General features: G+C 43.2%; 4 protein-coding genes and 1 long non-coding RNA gene across 19 annotated transcripts in view; 2 read left to right on the plus strand and 3 right to left on the minus strand.

Moving 5' to 3' along the window:
• Positions 1–14,406, minus strand: part of LOC122870162 — a 71,162-nt gene extending 56,756 nt beyond the window's left edge. The window contains exons 1-2 of one of the 2 annotated variants that reach the window (XM_044184065.1): positions 14,380–14,406; positions 13,437–13,510 (exon numbers count right to left, since the gene is read on the minus strand). In XM_044184065.1, the coding sequence (XP_044040000.1) occupies positions 13,437–13,510; positions 14,380–14,393 (88 nt within the window). In that variant the 5' untranslated portion in view covers positions 14,394–14,406. Of the gene's footprint in view, positions 1–13,436; positions 13,511–14,379 lie in introns of those variants that run through there. The other variant, XM_044184066.1, reaches the window with a different exon arrangement.
• Positions 1–26,631, plus strand: part of LOC122870258 (low affinity immunoglobulin gamma Fc region receptor III-like) — a 1,099,642-nt gene that overhangs the window by 152,230 nt on the left and 920,781 nt on the right. The gene's annotated exons all lie outside the window — the stretch shown is intronic.
• The window catches only part of LOC122870232 (neutral protease 2 homolog AFUB_070680-like), a 109,429-nt gene that overhangs the window by 26,389 nt on the left and 56,409 nt on the right, over positions 1–26,631 (minus strand). The gene's annotated exons all lie outside the window — the stretch shown is intronic.
• Positions 924–24,225, plus strand: LOC122870194 (neutral protease 2 homolog NFIA_031120-like). 12 transcript variants are annotated; one of them, XM_044184167.1, is made up of 7 exons: positions 924–2,201; positions 3,141–3,214; positions 3,403–3,762; positions 20,335–20,406; positions 22,622–22,695; positions 23,025–23,384; positions 23,613–23,752. In XM_044184167.1, exons 1-5 carry the CDS (start codon positions 2,161–2,163, stop codon positions 22,630–22,632), a joined length of 558 nt encoding a protein of 185 aa, XP_044040102.1. In that variant the 5' UTR covers positions 924–2,160; the 3' UTR covers positions 22,633–22,695; positions 23,025–23,384; positions 23,613–23,752. The 12 variants fall into 12 exon arrangements, with proteins under 12 accessions (XP_044040102.1, XP_044040091.1, XP_044040093.1 ...); XM_044184168.1 differs by lacking the exons at positions 924–2,201; positions 3,141–3,214; positions 3,403–3,762 and adding exons at positions 14,618–14,700; positions 16,084–16,157; positions 16,488–16,847; XM_044184156.1 differs by lacking the exons at positions 20,335–20,406; positions 22,622–22,695; positions 23,025–23,384 and having other exon boundaries at positions 23,613–24,225.
• Positions 17,324–24,725, minus strand: LOC122870332. Its single transcript, XR_006376538.1, has 2 exons — positions 24,447–24,725; positions 17,324–17,683 (listed from the first exon to the last, which is right to left on the minus strand). It is a non-coding gene; the product is annotated as an uncharacterized LOC122870332 (long non-coding RNA).

Below are 26,631 nucleotides of genomic sequence, written 5' to 3' on the forward strand. Positions count from 1 at the left end.
AAAGATGCACTAAACAAAATGATAATGACATTTTAGAAATTAGTTTTGGGAGATCAGAAGCAAAATCACTAACTCATCAGGGAATAATGGCATCATGGCAGGAAACATGGAATAACTATAGAATACTATAAAATCCAAGTCAGAGTCAGAAAGAATCAGGTAAATGTAGGACAGAAGATGTTATCTGTTCTAGGCTAAGACCAGGACACACAGGACTCAATGCTAGCTTGTATGCCATGAAACAGTCAGTGTCAGATAAATGTGAGACTTGTAACTGGAAGGAATCTGCTGAACGTGCTGATGGGATGAGGAGGTTCAGTGTAGAAAGAGAGGCTGAAGGGCAGAGTGGTAGAGAGGCAGGGAGCGGAGCAGCAAATGTGACATTACTGTGGATCCCTGCACATATAGGAAGCAAAGGAAATGAAAGAGCGGACAAGGCTGCAAAGGAAGCCACAAAAACACACACTGACATCACAGTAGCCCTTAGTAAAACAGAAATGAAAACCACAGTTAAGGAGAAGTTGAAGCAGCGAGAAGAAGAGAGAACAGGAAGGTGGCTTTACAACAGTCAAAGGAAAGCCGGTGTGAAGAGGAAACTGTAATATCCAGGCTCCGGTTGGGCCACACAGGGTTAAACTGCACATCACACAGGAAGATGTTCATTCTGGGACCAAGAAGAAACTGTGGGACATGTTGTGATTTACTGTCCAAAATATGACGCCGAGAGAAGAGAGCTGACCCTGAAGCTTAGAGAAATAAAGACCAGGTTTGATCTACGAGATCTTTCACAAACAAGTTCTGGAGAGAAGTGTTATCTGCTGTTGCTTCAGTATCTGAGGAGAACACGTCTCAGTTTATTGTCTTTATTTAATCATTAGTGAAGGGACAGGTTGGTGGTGTTACGCACCATAACGTTGGAAAGAAAAGGAAGAAGAGTAACTCAAGTGAATCCGGTCAGAAAGAGGAGAAGTATCTTGTCGGGATGGTCGCTGTGACACACACAGACGGCATCTTCAAGAATCCACATGAGGTCTGAAAGTCTGTAGGAGGAAAGCTCGGAGATGTCAGATCTGTCAGGATAACAGGAAGTGGGATGGTTCTCACTGACTGCCTGTCAAAGCGTCAGAGAGACACAGCTCTGAAGATTCATGCGTTTAGAGATCACAGCGGTGTGGACTGCTTCCTCCTCGGAGCAGAAGTGAAGAAGAAGGGGAGTAATAAAGTCAGATAAACATGCATTAGATAAAGCAGACGGTGGAGGTCGAGTCATGTCGGGAGGCTGAAGGTGTGTGTGAGGCGAGAAAGGCTGACAAGATTCAGAAACGGGGAGGAGGAGGAGAGTAGCTCGGTGTGTTTGACGTTTGAGGAGGAGTTACCAGAGAGAGGGGATCTAGATCATGTGTGTTACAGGGTGAGGGAGCTCCTCTCAGGTGTTTCTGCTGTCAGGAATATGGACGAGTTGCTGCAGGATGAAGAGGAGGCAGGAGGTGTGGGAAGGATAACTGGAGAAAGAGCAAGCAAAGTGTCTGCACTGCGAAGGGAAACCACCATACGGGATCAGCACAGAGCCCAGAGAGAATTAAGGAAGTAAAAATGAATGGGATCAGAGCAGAAAGGGGATTGTCATACGCTGAAGCTGCTGAGAGAATGGAGAGAAACGGTGAAATGGTGCAAAAGGAAAAGGAGCAGAAAGGAAATGGAGATGAGCGGAACATCAGTATGGACAAGAAGCGATTTCTGGCATTTCTTGCCACGGTTATAAACTGTGCTGCTGGAATAAAGGGGGAGTCGGAAAGGATTAAGATGGCGCTGGACGCTGCAAGGAGGTTCCTGAATGCTGTGGACACATCTGGAGAGGATCCAGATGTTACACTGAGGGAAGGAGCTGCACCGGCTCAGACACTTGGGTCTGGGTTAGAGACTGGACTATGGCACTATGGGAGCACTTTAGGTGGACACTGTAAATAGTTTAAACTGTGAAGCTGTTAAAATCCAGTAGGTGGCGGTAATGAACAATTAGGGACGCCGAGCGCCATAAAACTCAACAGAAGAAGAAGAAGCTGATGATTCCCGCCTGAAACATGTGTAGATCTAACTTCCTCTTCATCACGGGAAACCTTTAGTGTTGTGCAGAGAAGCAGTCCGTCTGTTGAACTGATAATGAAGTTCAGACATAAAGCTGCTCGCTCGCCTTCAAACACGTAAGTAACTAAAACTTCTGTATGATTTACTGTTTGTGTTGTTTTGTGTTCAGCTGAGCTGCATTTACTGTTTGTTCACACGTGACTGACGAACAGATTAATTTGAAATCGACGCAGATTGAAAATCGATTCAAACCGGCCCAAAGTTTTTATGTTCGGTTCTTTATTGAGCTACTTGGATCTGGATCTGGACCTGGAAAACCTGCTCCAGGATTGAAACTGCAGAGTTCAGAAGTTGTGTGTCTCCTCACAAGAATCTAAATGTGTATCTGGAATATTTGGATGAATTTATTCAGCTTCTCTGGGCCATAAAAATGTCCCCAACCACAGGACATTTAGCAGCATGATCGTCTGTCAGTAAGTCTCATAAAATCATCTTTACAATGAAACATAAAGAAACTTCCTGTTAGAGGAAAGCCGAGCATTTAAATCTTGCGCCTGTTTTCGTAAAGTGTGCTGATTGGATATCATGTTGTGTGGGCGGGGCTCTCATCGTTCATTCAAATGAGCCGACTGGTTCGCTGCTGCAGCTGATAGGATGACAATATCAACTCACTTTGTTGCAGCGCGTAAAATGGTTCGGGGCCGACACTTCACTACGGCAGCTGCTGGTGCATTTTTTACTGAGTCTTGAACTCTCCAGGTCCTGCAGCTCAGAGGCTCTGAACCTGGATCCTCATGCTGTTACATGTTTCCTGCTTATGGTGGAGAGTTGAAGCACTGGCGCCATCTTGTGACAGAAACACATGACTGCAGCTTAGCATTAGCAGCTACCAGTCAGGAAGTGCTCTGGTCAGCTGTGTGTAATGAGCAGGAGAATAAATACAAAGGAGTGTTGTAATGACTGCAGACAGACTGTAGAGGTTTCCTCTCAGACATGTGACGACTGAACTTTGACCTCGTGTGTTTCTGACTCTTCACCTCTGTCTCCTCTCACAGGGAGAAGATGACCTGCAGCATCCTGCTGCTCATCACCCTGACCTCCTGCGTCTGTGGTTCGTTTCCACCTGCAGGTTATTATCCAGAAAGAGAAGAGACTAAATACTCTTTCAGCCTTCAGACCTCCATCTTTAAATCTGTCAGTGAAAACATCTGCAGGACTCTTTAGAGAAAGTAGACAGTCCTCTAGATGGAGTTTAAAGGCTCACATGTTAAAGTTGTCCCTTTGTCTGGTCCTCACTTTCCCTCTCTGTCTCCTCAGCAGGAACATTTGTAGTGAATGTGACACAGAGCTCCTATCAGGCAGAGGAGAACGAGGACATCACACTGGAATGGACGTTCACAACCAAACCTGACAGTTCAAACTCCCTTAATATCTTCTGTGACCTGACTACTGAACACAAGGCCTCAGTCCTGTATCATCTGCATGAAGGTGTTGAGGTCCCAGAGTCTCAGGATGGACAGTTTGCGGGACGAGTCCAGTGTGACAGAGACGTCCTCAGAGAAGGACGACTCAGACTTCATGTGTCCAGACTCACGACTGAGGACTCGGGCCTGTACCTGTGTGAAGTGAGGACAACTTATGGTGGCAGCTCTGGTGAAAGCAGACTCAATGTCACTGGTAAGTTGATTCAGCAGAACTTTCTCTTTAGTTCAGCAGCTTTTTTTGATAAATAAGAACCTGAGAGGAAAAGTATTTTGGACTACCACAATCCACAATCTTTACACTTCCTTCTCGCAGTATCTGGGAAATATGTTACATCTTCATCTGTTGTAGATATTTTGTTTCCTTTTATATTGAAATGTTTTTTCTTCACATGAATGGCAGATGTGTTTGGTCTCTTTACAGCAGCGAGGGATCGGCCCGAACCTGAGAGACCAAACACAGAAAGTCGGGGAATGATTGTCCTCTACTGTGCACTGGGACTGACAGCAGCAGCAGCAGCAGCTGTGCTGGGTGTTTGTTACTGTTTATTCAGACGCTTTCAACCTGGTGAACAAAGTCCACCCAGTCAGTCTCAGCCTGGTGAACAAAGTCCACCCAGTCAGTTTCAGCCTATTGAACTAATTCTATCCAGCCACTCTCGGCCTGGTGAACAAAGTCCACCCAGTCAGTCTCCAGTGATGGATCTGAGCAAAGTTGCAGATCAGCAGATGGATCAGAGGAAACAGTTTGATCAACAATGTAAACGAGACAAGACCAGTTTCCCATTGGCTGGCAGGTAATAAAACTGTCCATCAGAGCACATCAAACATACCAGCAGGTAACCATAGCAACAACTTTGATGCTTCACACACATTACATGAGTAAAATGACAACAAAGTGTAAAAGCTGCTAATGATGAAAACACACGCTGCCTTTATATTCTTCAGTAAGTGGCCGTGGTATAAGAGTCATAGTACACAGCTGATATACAAAATAATGGACCTGATGGAGGAAACGCTGTTCTTCACCTTTACGCTGTCCAGTGTTTTGATTGGACGCCTCATCACACTCTGTCACGTATCAGACAGACCTGAAATCTAATGCTGAGAAGCATGTCCACCTTGTATTCCATGTATATGCAATGTGTTTTTACCTTTTGTATTTAGAGAGAAGAGCTGGAGAAGGCCTGGAAGGTGAAGGCGACAGTGGTGCCTGTGGTCATCGGAGCACTCGGGGCAGTGACCCCCAAACTGGAGGAGTGGCTACAGCAGATCCCTGGAAGAACACCAGACATCTCGGTCCAGAAGAGTGCAGTACTGGGAACAGCAAAGATACTGCGCAGAACCCTCAAGCTCACAGGCCTCTGGTAGAGGACTCGAGCTCGAAGGATGAGACCACCCGCGGAGGGTGAAGGACAAAGTTTTTTTATATATATATATATATATATATATACATACATACATACATACATACATACATACATGCAATGTGCAATGTGTTTTTACCTTTTGTATTTACAGTTCTGTAACTGCAGCTGTGAGTTTTGACTTTATTTCCAGACTTTTTTAACTTCTCCACATGGAGCTTTAACACAAAGAGCTGTAACCTTTTTTATTTTTGTCATTTAAATGCACTTTAAACTGAAATGTACTGTTTTATTTTTGTTTGTTACAGCTGCCTCTCGTTCTCTCTCAAAACCTTCTGCCTCTTAAAAGAAGTTTTTCCTTGCCACTGTTACCGTATGTATGTATGTATCTTCATTGATCCCTGAGGGGAAACTCTGGTTACAACAGCTCAGTATCACGTCACTGCACACAGGAATAGAAATACTAAGCAAAAATATAATACACTATAATACAGGTCAGATAAATTAATTACCAAGTGGGTATGAGTATGTACGGTATAATAATACAATATCTAAAACTTACTCAACATGTCATGCACTTACAGGACACATTATTATGGTTAACATGTTCTTTGCACTTGTCTTGATTACTGTAACTGTTTTCATGCCTTTTTTTTAATGGTTCTATTTTTGCACATAGAGTTTATTGAATATTTGGAGTCATATTTGGATTGGAATAAATAAAATGTTTTATTTGTATGAATCTTGAACAATTGTCACTGGTTATTAAGGTAATTTGAATTGACTTTTAAAGCATTATATTCTTGTCTGTCCCCTTTAAATTTCCTTCATAGTTTATATACATTTTGAAACACTGATGTGCTTGTTCCAACATTTTAAAGCTGCTGATGCAGTGAAATACTGTTTGTTGAAAAGATGCCATGTTTTTATGGCTGCGCTACATCAAATGGAAATCTTCTGTCTCGTGCACCATTTTATAAGATTTTAGTTTAGAAGACAGAGAATGATGAGAAGGTAATCAGATGTGACGACACTCAGTTAGTGTTCTCAGTCCACTGGGAGATTTCTGAATGTAGAAGACCTGAGTGTATTATGAAGCTGATTTTATTTTATTTCACTTGGACCAGTATAAACTCCACCAGGTGGCCAGACAGCATGCTGGACAGAGCAGACCGGCTGCAGATAAATCTTACAACTGACTGACCCAAAAGAGTGTCGACGCAGTTTTCAGGAACCTGAGAAAACAAAGCCTCAGTGAAGTGAGATGTAAAGGGGTATTAAACAAGCAAATATGGAAGTGTTTAAAGAAAATGTGAAGTGGGAGTGTTTCTTTACTGCAGTTATGGGTAAGTCACCAGCCATAATGATTCACCACAACCTTTAACAGCATTTATGTGGTGGTCAGTGTAAATGACCACCGCTAAAATCTCTCTCCTAGATTCATTTTATAATAATAATAATAAAGAGGCTTATTTGTGTAGCACTTTTAAAACAAAAGGGCTGGGCATAAAACAGAAACAGATCACAGAAAAATGGCTGCGATCAAATGTAGTATGCGCACCAAGAATGATAAAACGTCTGAAAGGATAAAAGAGGAAAAATAGAAGAACAGGACAAAACAAAACAGGTTCAAATGACAGATCAGCCATTGTGACACAGTAAGGTGTTACACAGTGTACAAGAGCTGCAGCTGCAAATGAAAACTGGATATTTTGAGCAGAATAAAAACTCCAGATGAACATAGGTTACCTGGCTAAATGTCTGGAAGAGAAGGCAAACTTCTAAGCCACTGGAAAAACACTTTGTAGGCATTATGACGTTTTACTGTCACTCAGCACTGAATCTCACGGTCCAAAGCGTTAAATAAAGCAAAATGACAGCAGTGAAATGTATTTTTTATTTAGTTCTCTTGCATTCTGTTTTTTTTACAAAATATCTAATCATTAAAAAATTGTAAGTATAAACAAATACTGCAAATACTGCAAATGAAAACACACGGGCCTAAAGCATTTCAGCTTCTAGTATTATACAGAGACATTCTGATTTAAAATGTATATGTTTTACAGAATTGAAAGAATCACTGAAAACAAACTTGCTCACCCATATTTTATAATGTAGAAAACATATTTACAGCAACTCTTACTCTCTAGTTGTGCAGTTAAAACTTTATTTTGTCAGGGTCGCACTACAGAAACATAGAAGACAGATTTTTAATAGCTTGCTAGCAACATTTTTTTGTAGTTTGAGAAACAGTGCTTAAGGCTGATGAAGGAGCACCATGGAGATGGATCAGAGGAAACAGTTTGATCAAATCAGAATCAGAAATACTTTATTGATCCCCGAAGGGAAACTCTTTGTTACAGCAGCTCGCCTTTACGTCAGTGCACACAGGAGAAAGTATTAGCAATAATAGCAATAAATATATATATATATATATATATATATATATATATATATATATAAATAATACAATACACTATAAAAACTGTAAAAATAGGTCAGAAAATAAATTAAGTACCAAGTAGGTATAAAATAAAATAAGTGTGAAGTATCAAGTGGGTTTACCGGTATAATAATGCAATGTAATAATATAAGTAATAAGTAGTATTGCAACAGCAGTAATGGAGGTATGAATAATAAATAGGAAAAGAGGGGAGGAGCTAAGGGTTTGATGGCCACAGGCAGGAATGACTTCCTGTGGCGCTCTGTGGTTCTTTTTGGGGCGACGAGTCTTCCGCTGAAGGTGCTCCTTTGCTTCACCAGCACGTCATGGAGCGGGTGGGAGACACTGTCCAAGATGGCGTGTAGTTTGGCCAGCATCCTCCTCTCTGACACCACCGCCAGAGAGTCCAGCTCCACCCCCACAATGTCACTGGCCATACGGATCAGTTTGTTCAGTCTGTTAGCGTCCGCTGCCCTCAGCCTGCTGCCCCAGCATGCAACAGCATACAGGACAGCACTGGCCACCACAGACTCATAAAACATCTTCAGCATTGTCCGGCAGATGTTGAAGGACCTCAGCCTCCTCAGAAAATAGAGGCGGCTCTGGCCCTTCCTGTAAACAGCTTGAGTGTTCTTAGCCCAGTCCAGTTTATTGTCTAAGTGTACTGCCAGATACTTGTAGTCCTCCACAATGTCCACACTGACCCCCTGGATGGAAACCGGGGTCACTGGTGCCTTGGCCCTTCGTAGGTCTACAACCAGCTCCTTAGACTTTGTCGCACTGAGCTGCAGATGGTTCTGCTCACACCATGAGACAAAGTTCCCCACCACAGCCCTGTACTCAGTCTCATCACCACCGCTGATACTTCCCACCACAGCAGAGTCATCAGAAAACTTCTGAAGGTGGCAGGACTCTGTGTGGTGGCTGAAGTCTGTGGTGTAGATGGTGAAGAGGAAGTGAGAGAGGACAGTCCCCTGAGGGGCCCCAGTGTTGCTGACCACGCTGTCCGACACACAGTGCTGCAGGCACACGTGCTGTGGTCTGCCAGTCAGGTAGTCCACAATCCAGGACACACGCGGGGCATCCACCTGCATCGCTGCCAGCTTCTCCCCCAGCAGGGCAGGCCGGATGGTGTTGAAAGCACTGGAGAAGTCAAAAAACATGATCCTCACCGTGCTTGCCGGCTTGTCCAGGTGGGTGTGGATGCGGTTAAGCAGGAAGATGATGGCGTCCTCAACTCCCAGTTGGGGCTGGTAGGCGAACTGAAGGGGGTCCAGGAGGGGTCTGACCATGGGCCGCAGCTGTTCCAGCACTAGTCTCTCCAGGGTCTTCATTATGTGGGAGGTCAGTGCCACCGGTCTGTAGTCCTTGGAGATTGTGGCACTCCACTGCACCTGAAGCGGAGACAGTAGGACCGAGAAGCTGTGTGCGGTGACACACACGTGAAATGTTTCAGCTTTCTTAAACTTCTGCTGCCCCCTGCTGCTCTGAAGAGAAATCCACCAGATGGGAGTCTGAAGACAGAACTGGTTCTTCTGTTAGAGCATCACGTTTCCAAGTGATGGATAGAAATCCAAAAACACTCCAGCTGAGTTTTGTGGTGATTTCTGCCTCATGGTTACCTGATTCAATGGTCCCGCTGCTGTTAGTTCCTGCTGTAACAGACAGAACAGGCCAAGCTGATAGCAGTGCTCACTCTAAAGCTGGTGAGGATGTTATCTTGGTTCATGTTAAACTGGATGACTTGTGCAGGCACTGGTTGTATTTCTGGTCATCTCTTGTTATTATGTGCTGACTTAAACATCAGATGTACTGTAACTCCACGAAGAGTACTGTAATGCCAATTACTGTTGATGCAGAGTATAGATTATTGCTCTATTATGAGTTCTACTAAAGTGAAGATGCTGTTAAAGTATCAGCAGGTCTGATAACTTGGTGTCGTTATTGTACAGATCATTTAATGTACATTCAGGGCTTGCTGGATGGTGGAAGAAGGACTTTTACTTAAGTAAAAAACATAACAGCACAGTGCAGAAATACAAGTAAAAGTACAAAGTATTAGCAACAAAATACACTTAAAGTACAAAAAGTAAAAGTACTCATTATGCAGAATGGCCCATTTCAGAATAATGTGTTATGTTATTGAATTATAATTATTGATGCATTGATGTGTTCATCACTTTAATGAATCCAAGATAAACTCACAATCAAGGGCTCGGCCAGGACCAACACCATGTGTACAACAATGATCCAACACAGAACAAAGAAAAGACCAAGACTAAATACCCAAGGGGAGGTGAGACAATGAGACACAGGTGCAAACAATCAAGGGAGGGCCAACAATCAAAACTGGAGGAAAACACAGACAGGAAGTAAAAACACAAGACACAAGGAAGAAGAATACTACCAAAATAAAACAGGAAGTGATAACACCTAAACTACCACAGTGCCATCTTGACAGTGTCTCCCACCCGCTCCATGACGTGCTGGTGAAGCAAAGGAGCGCCTTCAGCGGAAGACTCATCCCCACAATGCACCACAGAGCGCCACAGGAAGTCATTCCTGCCTGTGGCCATCAAACTATTTAACTCTCCTCTAAGGGTCAGTCTGTATGACCCTAGGTCACTAAACTGGACATTGATCATTACATCTCGCCATAATTGAATAATTGTGCAATATTCTGTGTACTACTCCCTGCAATACTAGTTTTACCATGTGAGTTTTTCTTATTTATTTCTGCTTATTACTTATTACTTATTTTGTTACATTGTATTATTATACTGTACTATCACCATCAACCGTAAACCCCTTGTACTTGACACTTAGTTTATCTTATACTTATACCGACCTGATACTTAACTTATGACCTGTTTTATAGTGTTTATAGTGTATCATATTGTTTGTAGTACTTTCTCCTGTGTGCACTGACGTAAAGGCAAGCTACTGTAACAAATAGTTTATTTATTTTTATTCCTAAAAGATTCATTAGAAAATTAATAATTTACTTTTTAACTTCAGTAAATAAAAATCTTAAACACTTGTCAATTCAAATAAGGCTCATAAGATGAAGTGAATAAAACTGGATAGATTAACATGTGATCCAGTGATGATAAAACACAGTATAAAAGTCTATATTTACAGATATATATGTATACATAGAGATATTTACAGACATGCTGATGATGTTTTTATTTTTAAAGCTACACAATAGTTTAGCAGCTGACTGTAACATACAACCAGCTGTGAAAGTAACTCAGTGCATTTCTTCAAGTTCTGTACTTCAGTCCAATTTCATTTTATGCTACTTTATACTTCTACCCCTTGGTGAAATTCACGCTCAGTATGTATAGTAAAAATAAGCTCCACCTTTACCAGCTGTACCATTAAAGTGATGAACACATCAATGCATCAATAATTATAATTCAATAACATAACACACATTATTCTGAAATGGGCCATTCTGATAATGAGTACTTTTACTTTTTGTACTTTAAGTGTATTTTGTTGCTAATACTTTGTACTTTTACTTGTATTTCTGCACTGTGGTGTTACGTTTTTTACTTAAGTAAAAGTCCTTCTTCCACCATCCAGCAAGCCCTGAATGTACATTAAATGATCTGTACAATAACGACACCAAGTTATCAGACCTGCTGATACTTTAACAGCATCTTCACTTTAGTAGAACTCATAATAGAGCAATAATCTATACTCTGCATCAACAGTAATTGGCATTACAGTACTCTTCGTGGAGTTACAGTACATCTGACGTTTAAGTCAGCACATAATAACAAGAGATGACCAGAAATACAACCAGTGCCTGCACAAGTCATCCAGTTTAACATGAACCAAGATAACATCCTCACCAGCTTTAGAGTGAGCACTGCTATCAGCTTGGCCTGTTCTGTCTGTTAGCAGGAACTAACAGCAAGGACCATTGAATCAAGTAACCATGAGGCAGAAATCACCACGAAACTCAGCTGGAGTGTTTTTGGATTTCTATCCATCACTTGGAAACGTGATGCTCTAACAGAAGAACCAGTTCTGTCTTCAGACTCCCATCTGGTGGATTTCTCTTCAGAGCAGCAGGGGCAGAAGTTTAAGAAAGCTGAAACATTTCACGTGTGTGTCACTGCACACAGCTTCTCGGTCCTACTGTCTCCGCTTCAGGTGGAGTGCAGTGCAGTATATGATGAAGTACAGCGACAGACAGCCAGCAGCTGCTGCTGCCGCTGCCAGTCCCAGTCCAACGTGAGGCCGATTCTTCCTCGCTCGCTGGTTTTGTTTTGTATCACAGGTTTGGGCTCGTCAGCTATTGTGTCTGTATGTGATTTATCTGAGGAGAAACATTTCACAGAAAACTTAAAGTACACCACAAAGTATTTACTGTTAGGTGTGAAGGACAAAAAGGTCCGCCAGCACAAACATTGTTTTAAATAAAGTCAGTACAAGTGACAGGAAGGAATATCTTGTTTCTTCTAGTCCACGATTGTAGTTCTGATAATCAAGTCTGGTTCTTGTTCTACTCGATTTTCCTGCCTTTCCGCTCAGTCAACTACGTCACTTCCACTTTCCCACGCTGTGAAAATCCCTGATTCATTTCTGATGTCACCATATCTGGCCAATGATCTTTCTGCCTGCATTCTTCGAGCCAATCAGTCCTCAGAGGCTGTTCTTTAAGTATCACTGAGCTTCAGTCATTCTGTCTTCAGATCTACGATTGTGCAACCCACCTCCACCTCCCCACCTCCACCTCCTCCACCTCCCCACCTCCAACCTGAAAGGTTCCATCTCGCTGCTGGAAATATTCACTACAGCACCACATGTGTATTATCCGCAGCTGAAAATAGTGCCCCACAAATGCACTATTTCCTCCTGTTTGAGTAACTTTGCAAAACTACAGTGGCCAGCTGTTTTAGGAAACTACTGAGCTTTTTTTTAAAAATGAAAGTATATATTTATATTTTTAAAGATTTAGATCTTCAGTAGGAACAAATGGGCAGAGCTCCGACAGGCAGGGGAGATCAGGAAGTGCTGAGAGACTGACTGATGTGATTTTTGACAATGACAAAATAAAGAATGTCACCAGACGTATCCTTGAACAGGTTTTCAAGACAGTCTGCCAACTAACAAACAGGACATAATGTCTGCTCTGAGGTAAATATGAAGACTGTTTTTTGTAAACAACCCAAACTGTTATCAAAGTTCAATCTCTTGTCAAGATTCAATTTAACTAAAAGAGAAATAATCATTTCTAGACAACAAACATTTTAAGGTACATTTTTGCTTTTGTATCGACAGCTGATGGAATGTGTCCATGTGTTTTCACGTCGCAAACATTAGACAAACTGTTATAAGCAGATATATATTTGACAACCTTGAGTCGACTTACCAGTGATGTTGAGTGAGAACTCTTTAATCTTCTTGCCGAATTCAGTGGCCATTCTGCAGAGGTACGCCCGAGTCTCAGTCCTGACTCTGGACAGATGAAGTCTGACGGCCCTGTACTGAGAGAGCGCTTTGTCACACTGCACCCGTCCTGCAAACTGCTCATGCTGAGACTCCTCAACACTGTTGTCCTGATAAAACACCTTCAGCTCAGGTAACACAAACAAACAGTAGATCTTAAGTGAGGGGAGGGAAATGGCTTTGGACGAGAACGCCATTCCACTGTGATGTTGTTGCTCTCCTCTGCCTGATAGGAGCTCTGTGTCACATTCACTACAAATGTTCCTGCTGAGGAGACAGAGAGGGAAAGTGAGGACCAGACAAAGGGACTACTTTAACATGTGAGCCTTTAAACTCCATCTAGAGATGTTGATGTATTCATATCAAAGCTGGGAGGCTGGTAAACAAAAAGTTCAGAGATACTAGGAAAAAAGCTGCATGATACCAACAATAAATACAACTCAAGCAAAACTTGAAGATAAAGGATCTTCCTGATGTTAATAAGGACTGTCTACTTTCTATAAAGAGTCCTGCAGATGTTTTCACTGACAGATTTAAAGATGGAGGTCTGAAGGCTGAAAGAGTATTTAGTCTTTTCTCTTTCTGGATAATAACTTGCAGGTGGAAACGAACCACAGACGCAGGAGGTCAGGGTGATGAGCAGCAGGATGCTGCAGGTCATCTTCTCCCTGTGAGAGGAGACAGAGGTGAAGAGTCAGAAACACACGAGGTCAAAGTTCAGTCGTCACATGTCTGAGAGGAAACATCTACAGTCTGTCTGCAGTCATTACAACACTCCTTTGTATTTATTATCTTGCTCATTGTTATAGGGAGGAGGTGAGGGCAATCCAGGCCGACCTGGAGGTGAAGATCAGGGAGACCAAGGAGAAGTACAGGAGGAAGCTGGAGGAAAACTCCAGCAGAACAACATGAGAGAGGTCTGAGCAGCATGAAGACCATCACTGGCTTCAGACCGACTGGCAGCAGAGGAGCTGAAGGCAGCTTGGACAGGGCCAACAAACTGAATCTGTTCTTAACAGACTCGACACACGGCTCCTGCTCATCCCCTCTAACTCAGCTGCTGCCGGCCTCAAGCTCCTCTGAGTCATCTGCCCTCCCATGTTGGATATTCATGCAAAGAGCCTTGATATGGCGGGCGGTGCAAGCATCACAGCAGCCAGCAAAGTGAAACGGTGAATATTCAAAACATTATTATTAAATGTAGCACTGACAGGCTCCTTATTCCAGAAGTTGCCTCTTACTCGGCTTTGTGAATTTGGCCCAGGACATAAACACATTGCGATCTCTGCAGCTCAGAGAAACATGCTGCATCGGTAAATCTGGAATATAAGCAGCTCTGAATGTAAAGGAACGAGAATGTAACTGCAAACAAACCTGAATTTAATTCAGTCACCATAGAAACACTCGTGGTCCTCTTATTAACAAAGCAGACACAAACCAGCTGTTGCTGCAGCGGCCGCAGGATGGAAATGCTCGGCTTTCCTCTAACAGAAAGTTTCTTTATGTTTCATTGTAAAGATGATTTTCTGAGACTTACTGACAGACGATCATGCTGCTAAATGTCCTGTGGTTGGACATTTTATGGCCCAGAGAAGCTGAAGAAATTCATCCAAATATTCCAGATACACATTTAGATTCTTGTGAGGAGACACAAAACTTCTGAACTGGAGCAGGTTTTCCAGGTCCAGATCCAAGTAGCTCAATAAAGAGCCGAACATAAAAGCAGAGTTCAGAAGTTTTGTGTCTCCTCACAAGAATCTAAATGTGTATCTGGAATATTTGGATGAATTTATTCAGCTTCTCTGGGCCATAAAAATGTCCCCAACCACAGGACATTTAGCAGCATGATCGTCTGTCAGTAAGTCTCAGAAAATCATCTTTACAATGAAACATAAAGAAACTTCCTGTTAGAGGAAAGCCGAGCATTTCCATCCTGCGGCCGCTGCAGCAGCAGCCGGTTTGTGTCTGCTGCTGTTAATAAGGGGACCACACCGAGTGTTTCTATGGTGACTGAATTAAATTCAGGTTTGTTTGCAGTTACATTCTCGTTCCTTTACATTCAGAGCTGCTTATATTCCAGATTTACCGATGCAGCATGTTTCTCTGAGCTGCAGAGATCGCAATGTGTTTATGTCCTGGGCCAAATTCACAAAGCCGAGTAAGAGGCAACTTCTGGAATAAAGGAGCCTGTCAGTGCTACATTTAATAATAATGTTTCGAATATTCACCGTTTCACTTTGCTGGCTGCTGTGATGCTTGCACCAGCCCTGTCCATATCAAGGCTCTTTGCATGAGTATCCGACACAGGGGGGAGGGGGGGAGCAGTGGACTCAGAGGAGCTTGAGGGCCGGCAGCAGCTGAGTTAGAGGGGGGATGAGCAGGAGCCTGTGTGTCGAGTCTGTTAAAGAACAGATTCAGTTTGTTGGCCCTGTCCAAGCTGCCTTCAGCTCCTCTGCTGCCAGTCAGTCTGAAGCCAGTGATGCTCTTCATGCCGCTCCAGACCTCCCTGACCTGCGATTGTGGAAATTCACCATGCAGTTTGAATTTGCAGGCTGCTGCGAAACTTGACAAAGTCTCGGGGCAAGTTGAAGTGTCCAGCCCTGTCCATATCACGTGACCGTTCCGCCTTCATGAGTTAGGAGCTCAGGAAGTATGAAACTAAATGGCAAGTCTGAAATTATATCAGACAAAACTTGATCAAATAAATTAGTATTTTGTAATATACATGCATCATTCTTCCTTCCAAATAAACAGAGACCCCCAGTACGCAGCCAACTTTAAACATTTCTTCTATTGGGGGGAAATGCTCCCCCAGCAAGAAACCCTGCACATAACTGCAGCAGTGACTGCAGAAGCCAGGATGGGAGTTCTTCGAGTAGATTCCCTGCAGCCGCACTCGTCTTCCTCCTCGTCTGGCCTCATCAGAGGACCCCCCATACTTCTGGCCACTTGGTGGATTTATTCCAGCCTGTGTGAAGCTGAATGCTCTTTGTTTTCATTTGGATGGTGGAGAGTTGAAGCACTGGCGCCATCTTGTGACAGAAACACATGACTGCAGCTTAGCATTAGCAGCTACCAGTCAGGAAGTGCTCTGGTCAGCTGTGTGTAATGAGCAGGAGAATAAATACAAAGGAGTGTTGTAATGACTGCAGACAGACTGTAGATGTTTCCTCTCAGACATGTGACGACTGAACTTTGACCTTGTGTGTTTCTGACTCTTCACCTCTGTCTCCTCTCACAGGGAGAAGATGACCTGCAGCATCCTGCTGCTCATCACCCTGACCTCCTGCGTCTGTGGTTCGTTTCCACCTGCAGGTTATTATCCAGAAAGAGAAAAGACTAAATACTCTTTCAGCCTTCAGACCTCCATCTTTAAATCTGTCAGTGAAAACATCTGCAGGACTCTTTATAGAAAGTAGACAGTCCTTATTAAAATCAGGAAGATCCTTTATCTTCATGTTTTGCTTGAGTTGTATTTATTGTTGGTATCATGCAGCTTTTTTTACTGTAGTATCTTTGAACTTTTTGTTTACCAGCCTCCCAGCTTTGATATGAATACATCAACATCTCTAGATGGAGTTTAAAGGCTCACATGTTAAAGTTGTCCCTTTGTCTGGTCCTCACTTTCCCTCTCTGTCTCCTCAGCAGGAACATTTGTAGTGAATGTGACACAGAGCTCCTATCAGGCAGAGGAGAACGAGGACATCACACTGGAATGGACGTTCACAACCAAACCTGACAGTTCAAACTCCCTTTATATCTTCTGTGAACTGATTACTGATCACAAGGACTCAGTCCTGTATGATCTGCATGAAGGTGTTGAGGTCCCAGAGTCTCAGGATGGACAGTTTTCAGGACGAGTCCAGTGTGACAGAGACGTCCTCAGAGAAGGACGACTCAGACTTCATGTGTCCAGACTCAGGACTGAGGACTCGGGCCTGTACCTGTGTGAAGTGAGCACAACTTATGGTGGCAGCTTCGGTGAATGCAGACTCACTGTCACTGGTAAGTTTATTCAGCAGAACTTTCTCTTCAGTTCAGCAGCTTTTTTGGATAAATAAGAACCTGAGAGGAAAAGTATTTTGGACTACCACAGTCCACAATCTTTACACTTCCTTCTCGCAGTATCTGGGAAATATGTTACATCTTCATCTGTTGTAGATATTTTGTTTCCTTTTATATTGAAATGTTTTTTCTTCACATCAATGCAGATGTGTTTGGTCTCTTTACAGCAGCGAGGGATCGGCCCGAACCTGAGAGACCAAACACAGAAAGTCGGGGAAGGATAGTCCTCTACTGTGTACTGGGACTGACAGCAGCAGCAGCAGCAGCTGTGCTGGGTGTTTGTTACTGTTTATTCAGACACTTTCAGCCTGGTGAACAAGATTTCTCTCCAGTCTCCAGTGATGGGTGTGAGCAAAGTTGCAGATCAGCAGATGGATCAGAGGAAACAGTTTGATCAACAATGTAAACGAGACAAGACTGTTAGAATTCAACTTTATACCACGGACACAGAAAATACCAGTTTCCCATTGGCTGGCAGGTAATAAAACTGTCCATCAGAGCACATCAAACATACCAGCAGGTAACCATAGCAACAACTTTGATGCTTCACACACATCACATGAGTAAAATGACAACAAACAAAGTGTAAAAGCTGCTAATGATGAAAACACACGCTGCCTTTATATTCTTCAGTAAGTGGCCGTGGTATAAGAGTCATAGTACACAGCTGATATACAAAATAATGGACCTGATGGAGGAAACGCTGTTCTTCACCTTTACGCTGTCCAGTGTTTTGATTGGACGCCTCATCACACTCTGTCACTTATCAGACAGACCTGAAATCTAATGCTGAGAAGCATGTCCACCTCGTATACCATGTATATGCAATGTGTTTTTACCTTTTGTCTTTACAGTTCTGTGTGAGGAATTTGTCCATAATAGAATATTTTTACACTGCCATGAAACTGTAGTGGCACACAGGAAGTGAAGCTTTTATCATTTTGTTCTGCATGTGTTAGTTGATCCACAGCGATCTGCTGTGCTGATTTTTATTGTCTAACATCATGAAAACTAAAACTGCAGCTGTGAGTTTTGACTTTATTTCCAGACTTTTTTAACTTCTCCACATGGAGCTTCAACACAAAGAGCTGAAACCTTTTCTTGTTTTTATATTCACTTTAAACTGAAATGTACGGTTTTATTTGTGTTTGTTACAGCTGGCTGTTATTTACTGTGTGTTACTGATTGTCATTCTTTCATTGTATGCATGCTTGAACGAACAGCTCTGAGTTGTTCACACAGGTATTAAGGAGAAAGAGCACCAGAGGAAGCTCTTTACTGGAACTCCAGTCGTCTGGTTTAGAAAGCCTCACCTGGCTGCAGGTTACAGCTGGGCTCATTTAGACCAACAGGCTCGAAGTGGAGCTGATGATCACAAAGACCTGCTGCTGCTCTGTGTTTTATCTGTGATGTTTGTAAATGTATGCTTCATGTGATTTCACTTATGATCGATTCATAAGAAAGCTGAACTGTTCTTATGAAATTAAGAAGTACAAGTTCTTTTCTGATTGAATAAAATACATTTCATACCTTTTTAAGTCAATACTGCAGATTCTTTTAGCTGCTGCACCAACTGATTAACTGGACTTCTGCTTGGTCTGCTGCTGAACTGGAAGCAAGAATGGAAAAACTCTTTTATCCATTTTCTCATCTGCAGCGACGGAGAATTGATAATTGTCAGTCACGTGTGAACAAACAGTAAATCATACAGAAGTTTTAGTTACTTAGTGTTTGAAGGCGAGCGAACAGCGAGCTGCTTTACTTTATGTCACCTGAATGATTTCTTTAATCAGCCCTAATATTATTTACAATTTTTTGCCAGTCAGTGCAGAGAGCAACAGGACATGTGGGGAGATGGAGATGGAAGTCTGAAGACAGAACTGGTTCTTCTGTTAGAGCATCACGTTTCCAAGTGATGGATAGAAATCCAAAACACTCCAGCTGAGTTTTGTGGTGATTTCTGCCTCATGGTTACTTGATTCAATGGTCCCGCTGCTGTTAGTTCCTGCCGTAACAGACAGAACAGGCCAAGCTGATAGCAGTGCTCACTCTAAAGCTGGTGAGGATGTTATCTTGGTTCATGTTAAACTGGATGACTTGTGCAGGCACTGGTTGTATTTTTGGTCATCTCTTGTTATTATGTGCTGACTTAAACATCAGATGTACTGTAACTCCACGAAGAGTACTGTAATGCCAATTACTGTTGATGCAAAGAGTATAGATTATTGCTATCGTGGTGTGAAAAAGTGTTTGCCCCCTTCCTGATTTCTTATTTTTTTGCATGTTTGTCACACTTAAATGTTTCAGATCATTTTTCAGGACGGCGGTATTCTCATACCGGCTTGATGTCCGCCTGAAAGATGAATGACAGGGTTCTTCCCCTGAAACAACAACACAACCTGATTGGACGCTTTCACTCGTGGGCTGTCTGGGTTTCAGACCGGAAGCGCTTCGGGTTGTTAGACAGCAGAGATGTGGTCTATTATTTCCACACTGATAATCTATTATAAACGATATACAGTGGTGTGCAAAAGTGATTGCCCCTAAACCTAATAACTGATTGGGCCACCCTTAGCAGCAATAACTGCAATCAAGCATTTGCAATGAGTCTTTTACAGCACTCTGGAGGATTTTTGGCCCACTCATCTTTGCAGAATTATTGCAATTCAGCCACATTGGAGGGTTTTCAAGAATGATCTGCCTTTTTAAGGTCATGCCACAGCATCTCAGCAGGATTCAGGTCAGGATATTGACTAGGCCACTCCAAAATGGTCCAGGTCCTATTTAAGTGATTTCTTGATTGAGAACAGGTGTGGCAGTAATCAGGCCTGGGTGTGGCTAGAGAAATTGAACTCAGGTGTGATAAACCACAGTTAAGTTATGCTTTAACATGGGGGGGGCAATCACTTTTTCACACAGGGCCATTTAGGTGTGGATTTTGTTTTCCCTTACTAATAACAACCTTCATTTAAAAACTGCATTTTGTGTTTACTTGTGTTATCTTTGACTAATATTTAAATTAGTTTGATGATCTGAAACATTTTAGTTTGACAAACATGCAAAAAAATAAGAAATCAGGAAGAGGGCAAACACTTTTGCACACCACTGTATATGCAGGTTTTGAGACAAAAACTTGACTTCTACACCATCTGCTGGTAAAAGCCAGCAAAAGCTTATGTCATCAAACTAATTTAAGAAACGCTACAATCACACAAAGCTCCTACATACAGTGGCTTCAAATCACACCACATTCTGCACTTTCTATTCTGCCATTTCTAAACTAATGAAAACTCCTTCAAAAAGCATCTTAGAACTGTAACAGACAATGCTGTAAATATGAAAACTCCTTCATCTGCTGGTTACTTTGTTGTTACATGTTTTCTCATCACATGAATAACAGACACACATGTGTTTTTTCTCTTTACAGCCAGTGATCGGCCCGAAGATGAGACACAAAAACCAACAAGCCAGGGAGCGACCACCTGCCACTGCAGATTAGGTTTGGCTGCAGTACTACTGTACTGCTTTACTTTTTACTTCCTGTAAACCTGCTGGACATTTGTAGTCACGCGTGTAACAAGACTGCAGCCATGCTAACGCCCCTGTGAGGCTGTACTGATGCACAGCGCTGCTTTGAGACATTTCACATAAAACCATGACTGTCAAGTTTATGGTGGCACTAGAAGAACAGTCAGGGGGTGTCCTGGTCCAGCTGTTTGTCTCTGTCTGTTTGTCCCCTGTTGGGAACAGACACTCCTGTGTATGTGTGTGCTGTTGGGGCGTGGCCTCTGGTGAACCTCCACTTCCTACTGTTGCTAAGTAACCATAGCAACAGTACTGATGCTTTATGCTGCATCATCCAAACTGTCAAAAGGAACACGTCAGCTTTCATCAGGGGCCAAATATTTTTTCAGAGGGCCGGATTGGGCCCACAGGTCGCTGTGTGCCTACCACTGTCCTTGGTTGACCCCCTTGCTATAGATGACATCATGTTTCATGAATAAACTATGTCTACAGTGATTGGTTGACAGATCAAATACTGACTTGTCTTCTGGTGCAGAGTTCGATGAGAAGATTGCTACCGCTGTCATGTTGGTACAGAGAGATGAGGCTCACCAGCAGCCGCTGCTTCACTTTCACTTTAACAAAGTTATTGCAGTCCTTCAGGTCACGTGAATCTTTGTGACGAGGTGGGGGCGGGGATTTATCGTTACAGCAGCGAGGGATTGGCCACAAAAAGGCGGGAAGAAACAACCGCCATCATTCTAAGGACCCATCTCGTTCGCGGGACACATCACTTCTGCATCAGACAAAATAAATATGAACTCACTGTGTTGCAGCGCGTAGACCAGCTGTCCCCGTCTCGCGGTCTGGTCCTTCAGTTCTGCAGGAGGAAGGACTGCTTCCTCGGTCCCTTGGGGAAAGGGAAGTGCAGCCGGTTTGTGTCTGCTGCTGTTAATAAGGGGACCACACCGAGTGTTTCTATGGTGACTGAATTAAATTCAGGTTTGTTTGCAGTTACATTCTCGTTCCTTTACATTCAGAGCTGCTTATATTCCAGATTTACCGATGCAGCATGTTTCTCTGAGCTGCAGAGATCGCAATGTGTTTATGTCCTGGGCCAAATTCACAAAGCCGAGTAAGAGTTAACTTCTGGAATAAAGGAGCCTGTCAGTGCTACATTTAATAATAATGTTTCGAATATTCACCGTTTCACTTTGCTGGCTGCTGTGATGCTTGCACCAGCCCGCCCATATCAAGGCTCTTTGCATGAGTATCCGACACAGGGGGGAGGGGGAGCAGTGGACTCAGAGGAGCTTGAGGGCCGGCAGCAGCTGAGTTAGAGGGGGGATGAGCAGGAGCCGGTGTGTCGAGTCTGTTAAAGAACAGATTCAGTTCGTTGGCCCTGTCCAAGCTGCCTTCAGCTCCTCTGCTGCCAGTCAGTCTGAAGCCAGTGATGCTCTTCATGCCGCTCCAGACCTCCCTGACCTGCGATTGTAGAAATTCACCATGCAGTTTGAATTTGCAGGCTGCTGCGAAACTTGCACAAAGTCTCGGGGCAAGTTTAAGTGTCCAGCCCTGTCCATATCACGTGACCGTTCCGCCTTCATGAGTTAGGAGCTCAGGAAGTATGAAACTAAATGGCAAGTCTGAAATTATATCAGACAAAACTTGATCAAATAAATTAGTATTTTGTAATATACATGCATCATTCTTCCTTCCAAATAAACAGAGACCCCAGTACGCAGCCAACTTTAAACATTTCTTCTATTGGGGAAATGCTCCCCAACAAGAAACCCTGCACATAACTGCAGCAGTGACTGCAGAAGCCAGGATGGGAGTTCTTCGAGTAGATTCCCTGCAGCCGCACTCGTCTTCCTCCTCGTCTGGCCTCATCAGAGGACCCCATACTTCTGGCCACTTGGTGGATTTATTCCAGCCTGTGTGAAGCTGAATGCTCTTTGTTTTCATTTGGATGGTGGAGAGTTGAAGCAGTGGCGCCATCTTGTGACAGAAACACATGACTGCAGCTTAGCATTAGCAGCTACCAGTCAGGAAGTGCTCTGGTCAGCTGTGTGTAATGAGCAGGAGAATAAATACAAAGGAGTGTTGTAATGACTGCAGACAGACTGTAGATGTTTCCTCTCAGACATGTGACGACTGAACTTTGACCTCGTGTGTTTCTGACTCTTCACCTCTGTCTCCTCTCACAGGGAGAAGATGACCTGCAGCATCCTGCTGCTCATCACCCTGACCTCCTGCGTCTGTGGTTCGTTTCCACCTGCAGGTTATTATCCAGAAAGAGAAAAGACTAAATACTCTTTCAGCCTTCAGACCTCCATCTTTAAATCTGTCAGTGAAAACATCAGCAGGACTCTTTAGAGAAAGTAGACAGTCCTTATTAAAATCAGGAAGATCCTTTATCTTCAAGTATTGCTTGAGTTGTATTTATTGTTGGTATCATGCAGCTTTTTTACTGAAGTATCTCTGAACTTTTTGTTTACCAGCCTCCCAGCTTTGATATGAATACATCAACATCTCTAGATGGAGTTTAAAGGCTCACATGTTAAAGTTGTCCCTTTGTCTGGTCCTCACTTTCCCTCTCTGTCTCCTCAGCAGGAACATTTGTAGTGAATGTGACACAGAGCTCCTATCAGGCAGAGGAGAACGAGAACATCACACTGGAATGGACGTTCACAACCAAACCTGACAGTTCAAACTCCCTTAATATCTTCTGTGACCTGATTACTGATCACAAGGTCTCAGTCCTGTATCATCTACATGAAGGTGTTGAGGTCCCAGAGTCTCAGGATGGACAGTTTGCGGGACGAGTCCAGTGTGACAGAGACGTCCTCAGAGAAGGACGACTCAGACTTCATGTGTCCAGACTCAGGACTGAGGACTCGGGCCTGTACCTGTGTGAAGTGAGCACAACTTATGGTGGCAGCTCTGATGAATGCAGACTCAATGTCACTGGTAAGTTGATTCAGCAGAACTTTCTCTTCAGTTCAGCAGCTTTTTTGAATAAATAAGAACCTGAGAGGAAAAGTATTTTGGACTACCACAATCCACAATCTTTACACTTCCTTCTCGCAGTATCTGGGAAATATGTTACATCTTCATCTGTTGTAGATATTTTGTTTCCTTTTATATTGAAATGTTTTTTCTTCACATGAATGGCAGATGTGTTTGGTCTCTTTACAGCAGCGAGGGATCGGCCCGAACCTGAGAGACCAAACACAGAAAGTCGGGGAATGATCGGCCTCTACTCTGCACTGGGACTGACAGCAGCAGCAGCAGCGCTGGGTGTTTGTTACTGTTTATTCAGTCACTTTCAGCCTGGTGAACAAAGTCCACCCAGTCAGTCTCAGCCTATTGAACTAATTCCACTCAGCCAGTCTCAGCCTGGTGAAGAAAGTCCACCCAGCCAGTCTCAGCCTGGTGAACAAAGTCCACCCAGCCAGTCTCAGCCTGGTGAACAAAGTCCACCCAGCCAGTCTCAGCCTGGTGAACAAAGTCCACCCAGCCAGTCTCAGCCTGGTGAACAAACTCCACTCATTCACTCTCAGCCTGGTGAAGAAAGTCCACTCAGTCAGCCAGTCTCCAGTGATGGATCTGAGCAAAGTTACAGATCAGCAGATGGATCAGAGGAAACAGTTTGATCAACAATGCAAACGAGACAAGACTGTTAGAATTCAACTTTATACCACGGACACAGAAAATACCAGTTTCCCATTGGCTGGCAGGTAATAAAACTGTCCATCAGAGCACATCAAATATACCAGCAGGTAACCATAGCAACAACTTTGATGCTTCACACATCACATGAGTGAAATGACAACAATGTGTAAAAGCTGCTAATGATGAAAACACACGCTGCCTTTATATTCTTCAGTAAGTGGCCGTGGTATAAGAGTCATAGTACACAGCTGATATACAAAATAATGGACCTGATGGAGGAAACGCTGTTCTTCACCTTTACGCTGTCCAGTGTTTTGATTGGAAGCCTCATCACACACTGTCACTTATCAGACAGACCTGAAATCTGCACAGTTTCTTCCTTGTATAATATGTAAATATACTAATCTGGGATAATATTTATTTTGTTAACGTTTTTTATTTAAAGCTGTATATGATGTGTAATGTTTCTTCCGCATTAATGACTAGAATATGGAAAGACACAGCCAAGAGATGCATTTGTGTATTTTTCATGCATGTTGACTCCAGTGCTTTCAACACCATCCTGCCAGCCCTGCTAGGTGAGAAGCTGGCAGCGATGCAGGTGGATGCCCCCCTCGTGTCCTGGATTGTGGACTACCTGACTGGCAGACCACAGCACGTGCGCCTGCAGCACTGTGTGTCGGACAGCGTGGTCAGCAACACTGGGGCCCCTCAGGGGACTGTCCTCTCTCCCTTCCTCTTCACCATCTACACCACGGACTTCAGCCACCACACAGAGTCCTGCCACCTTCAGAAGTTTTCTGATGACTCTGCTGTGGTGGGAAGTATCAGCGGTGGTGATGAGACTGAGTACAGGGCTGTGGTGGGAACTTTGTCGCATGGTGTGACAGAACCATCTGCAGCTCAATGCGACTGTCTAAGTTGGTTGTAGACCTCTGAAGGGGGCAAGGCACCAGTGACCCGGTTTCCATCCAGGGGTCAGTGTGGACATTGTGAGAGGACTACAAGTATCTGGCAGTACACTTAGACAATAAACTGGGTCGTCAGGGCGTCAAAGCGGCTGGGCCTGAGCCGCGACTGGGCCTTGGGACAGGGAGCCGGCGGCTCGACGGTTGGATCATTCTGTCGTAAGGGTGCTGTATGGAGGTATGTGGACCCGAAAGCAGATGACGAGGAAGCGGTCTCAGGGTGAAGTAGCCGGATAACTACCGTGTTTATTGTGGGGTGGAATGCAGGCAAGAACAGGCAGAGGTGAGTAGACAGGTAATGAGCAGACAGGTAATGAGCAGACAAATTCCAAAATCCAAAACAAGGTCCACCGGAGAACAAAGAATCCAAGATAAACTCACAATCAAGGGCTCGGCCAGGACCAACACCATGTGTACAACAATGATCCAACACAGAACAAAGAAAAGACCAAGACTAAATACCCAAGGGGAGGTGAGACAATGAGACACAGGTGCAAACAATCAAGGGAGGGCCAACAATCAAAACTGGAGGAAAACACAGACAGAAGTAAAAACACAAGACACACAAGGGAAGAAGAATACTACCAAAATAAAACAGGAAGTGATAACACCTAAACTACCACAGTGCCATCTTGGACAGTGTCTCCCACCCGCTCCATGACGTGCTGGTGAAGCAAAGGAGCGCCTTCAGCGGAAGACTCATCCCCCCACAATGCACCACAGAGCGCCACAGGAAGTCATTCCTGCCTGTGGCCATCAAACTATTTAACTCCTCCCTCTAAGGGTCAGTCTGTATGACCCTAGGTCACTAAACTGGACATTGATCATTACATCTCCGCCATAATTGAATAATTGTGCAATATTCTGTGTACTACTCCCGTGCAATACTAGTTTTACCATGTGAGTTTTTCTTATTTATTTCTGCTTATTACTTATTACTTATTTTGTTACATTGTATTATTATACTGTACTATCACCATCAACCGGTAAACCCCCTTTGTACTTGACACTTAGTTTATCTTATACTTATACCGACCTGATACTTAACTTATTTTCTGACCTGTTTTATAGTGTTTATAGTGTATCATATTGTTTGTAGTACTTTCTCCTGTGTGCACTGACGTAAAGGCAAGCTACTGTAACAAATAGTTTATTTATTTTTATTCCTAAAAGATTCATTAGAAAATTAATAATTTACTTTTTTAACTTCAGTAAATAAAAATCTTAAACACTTGTCAATTCAAATAAGGCTCATAAGATGAAGTGAATAAAACTGGATAGATTAACATGTGATCCAGTGATGATAAAACACAGTATAAAAGTCTATATTTACAGATATATATGTATACATATGTAGATATTTACAGACATGCTGATGATGTTTTTATTTTTAAAGCTACACAATAGTTTAGCAGCTGACTGTAACATACAACCAGCGGTGGAAAGTAACTCAGTGCATTTCTTCAAGTTCTGTACTTCAGTCCAATTTCATTTTATGCTACTTTATACTTCTACTCCCTTGGTGAAATTCACGCTCAGTATGTATAGTAAAAAATAAGCTCCACCTTTACCAG

The sequence above is a fragment of the Siniperca chuatsi genome, linkage group LG22 (assembly GCF_020085105.1).
Source record: "Siniperca chuatsi isolate FFG_IHB_CAS linkage group LG22, ASM2008510v1, whole genome shotgun sequence".
NCBI lineage: Eukaryota > Metazoa > Chordata > Actinopteri > Centrarchiformes > Sinipercidae > Siniperca > Siniperca chuatsi.

Coding starts and splice junctions, on each gene's coding strand:
- LOC122870194 (XM_044184156.1), top strand. CDS start 2,161: ATGAAGTTCAGACATAAAGCTGCTCGCTCGCCTTCAAACAC. Junction 3,215..3,402: donor TGGTTCGTTTCCACCTGCAG/GTTATTATCCAG, acceptor CTGTCTCCTCAG/CAGGAACATTTGTAGTGAAT. Junction 3,763..23,612: donor AAGCAGACTCAATGTCACTG/GTAAGTTGATTC, acceptor GTCTCTTTACAG/CAGCGAGGGATCGGCCCGAA.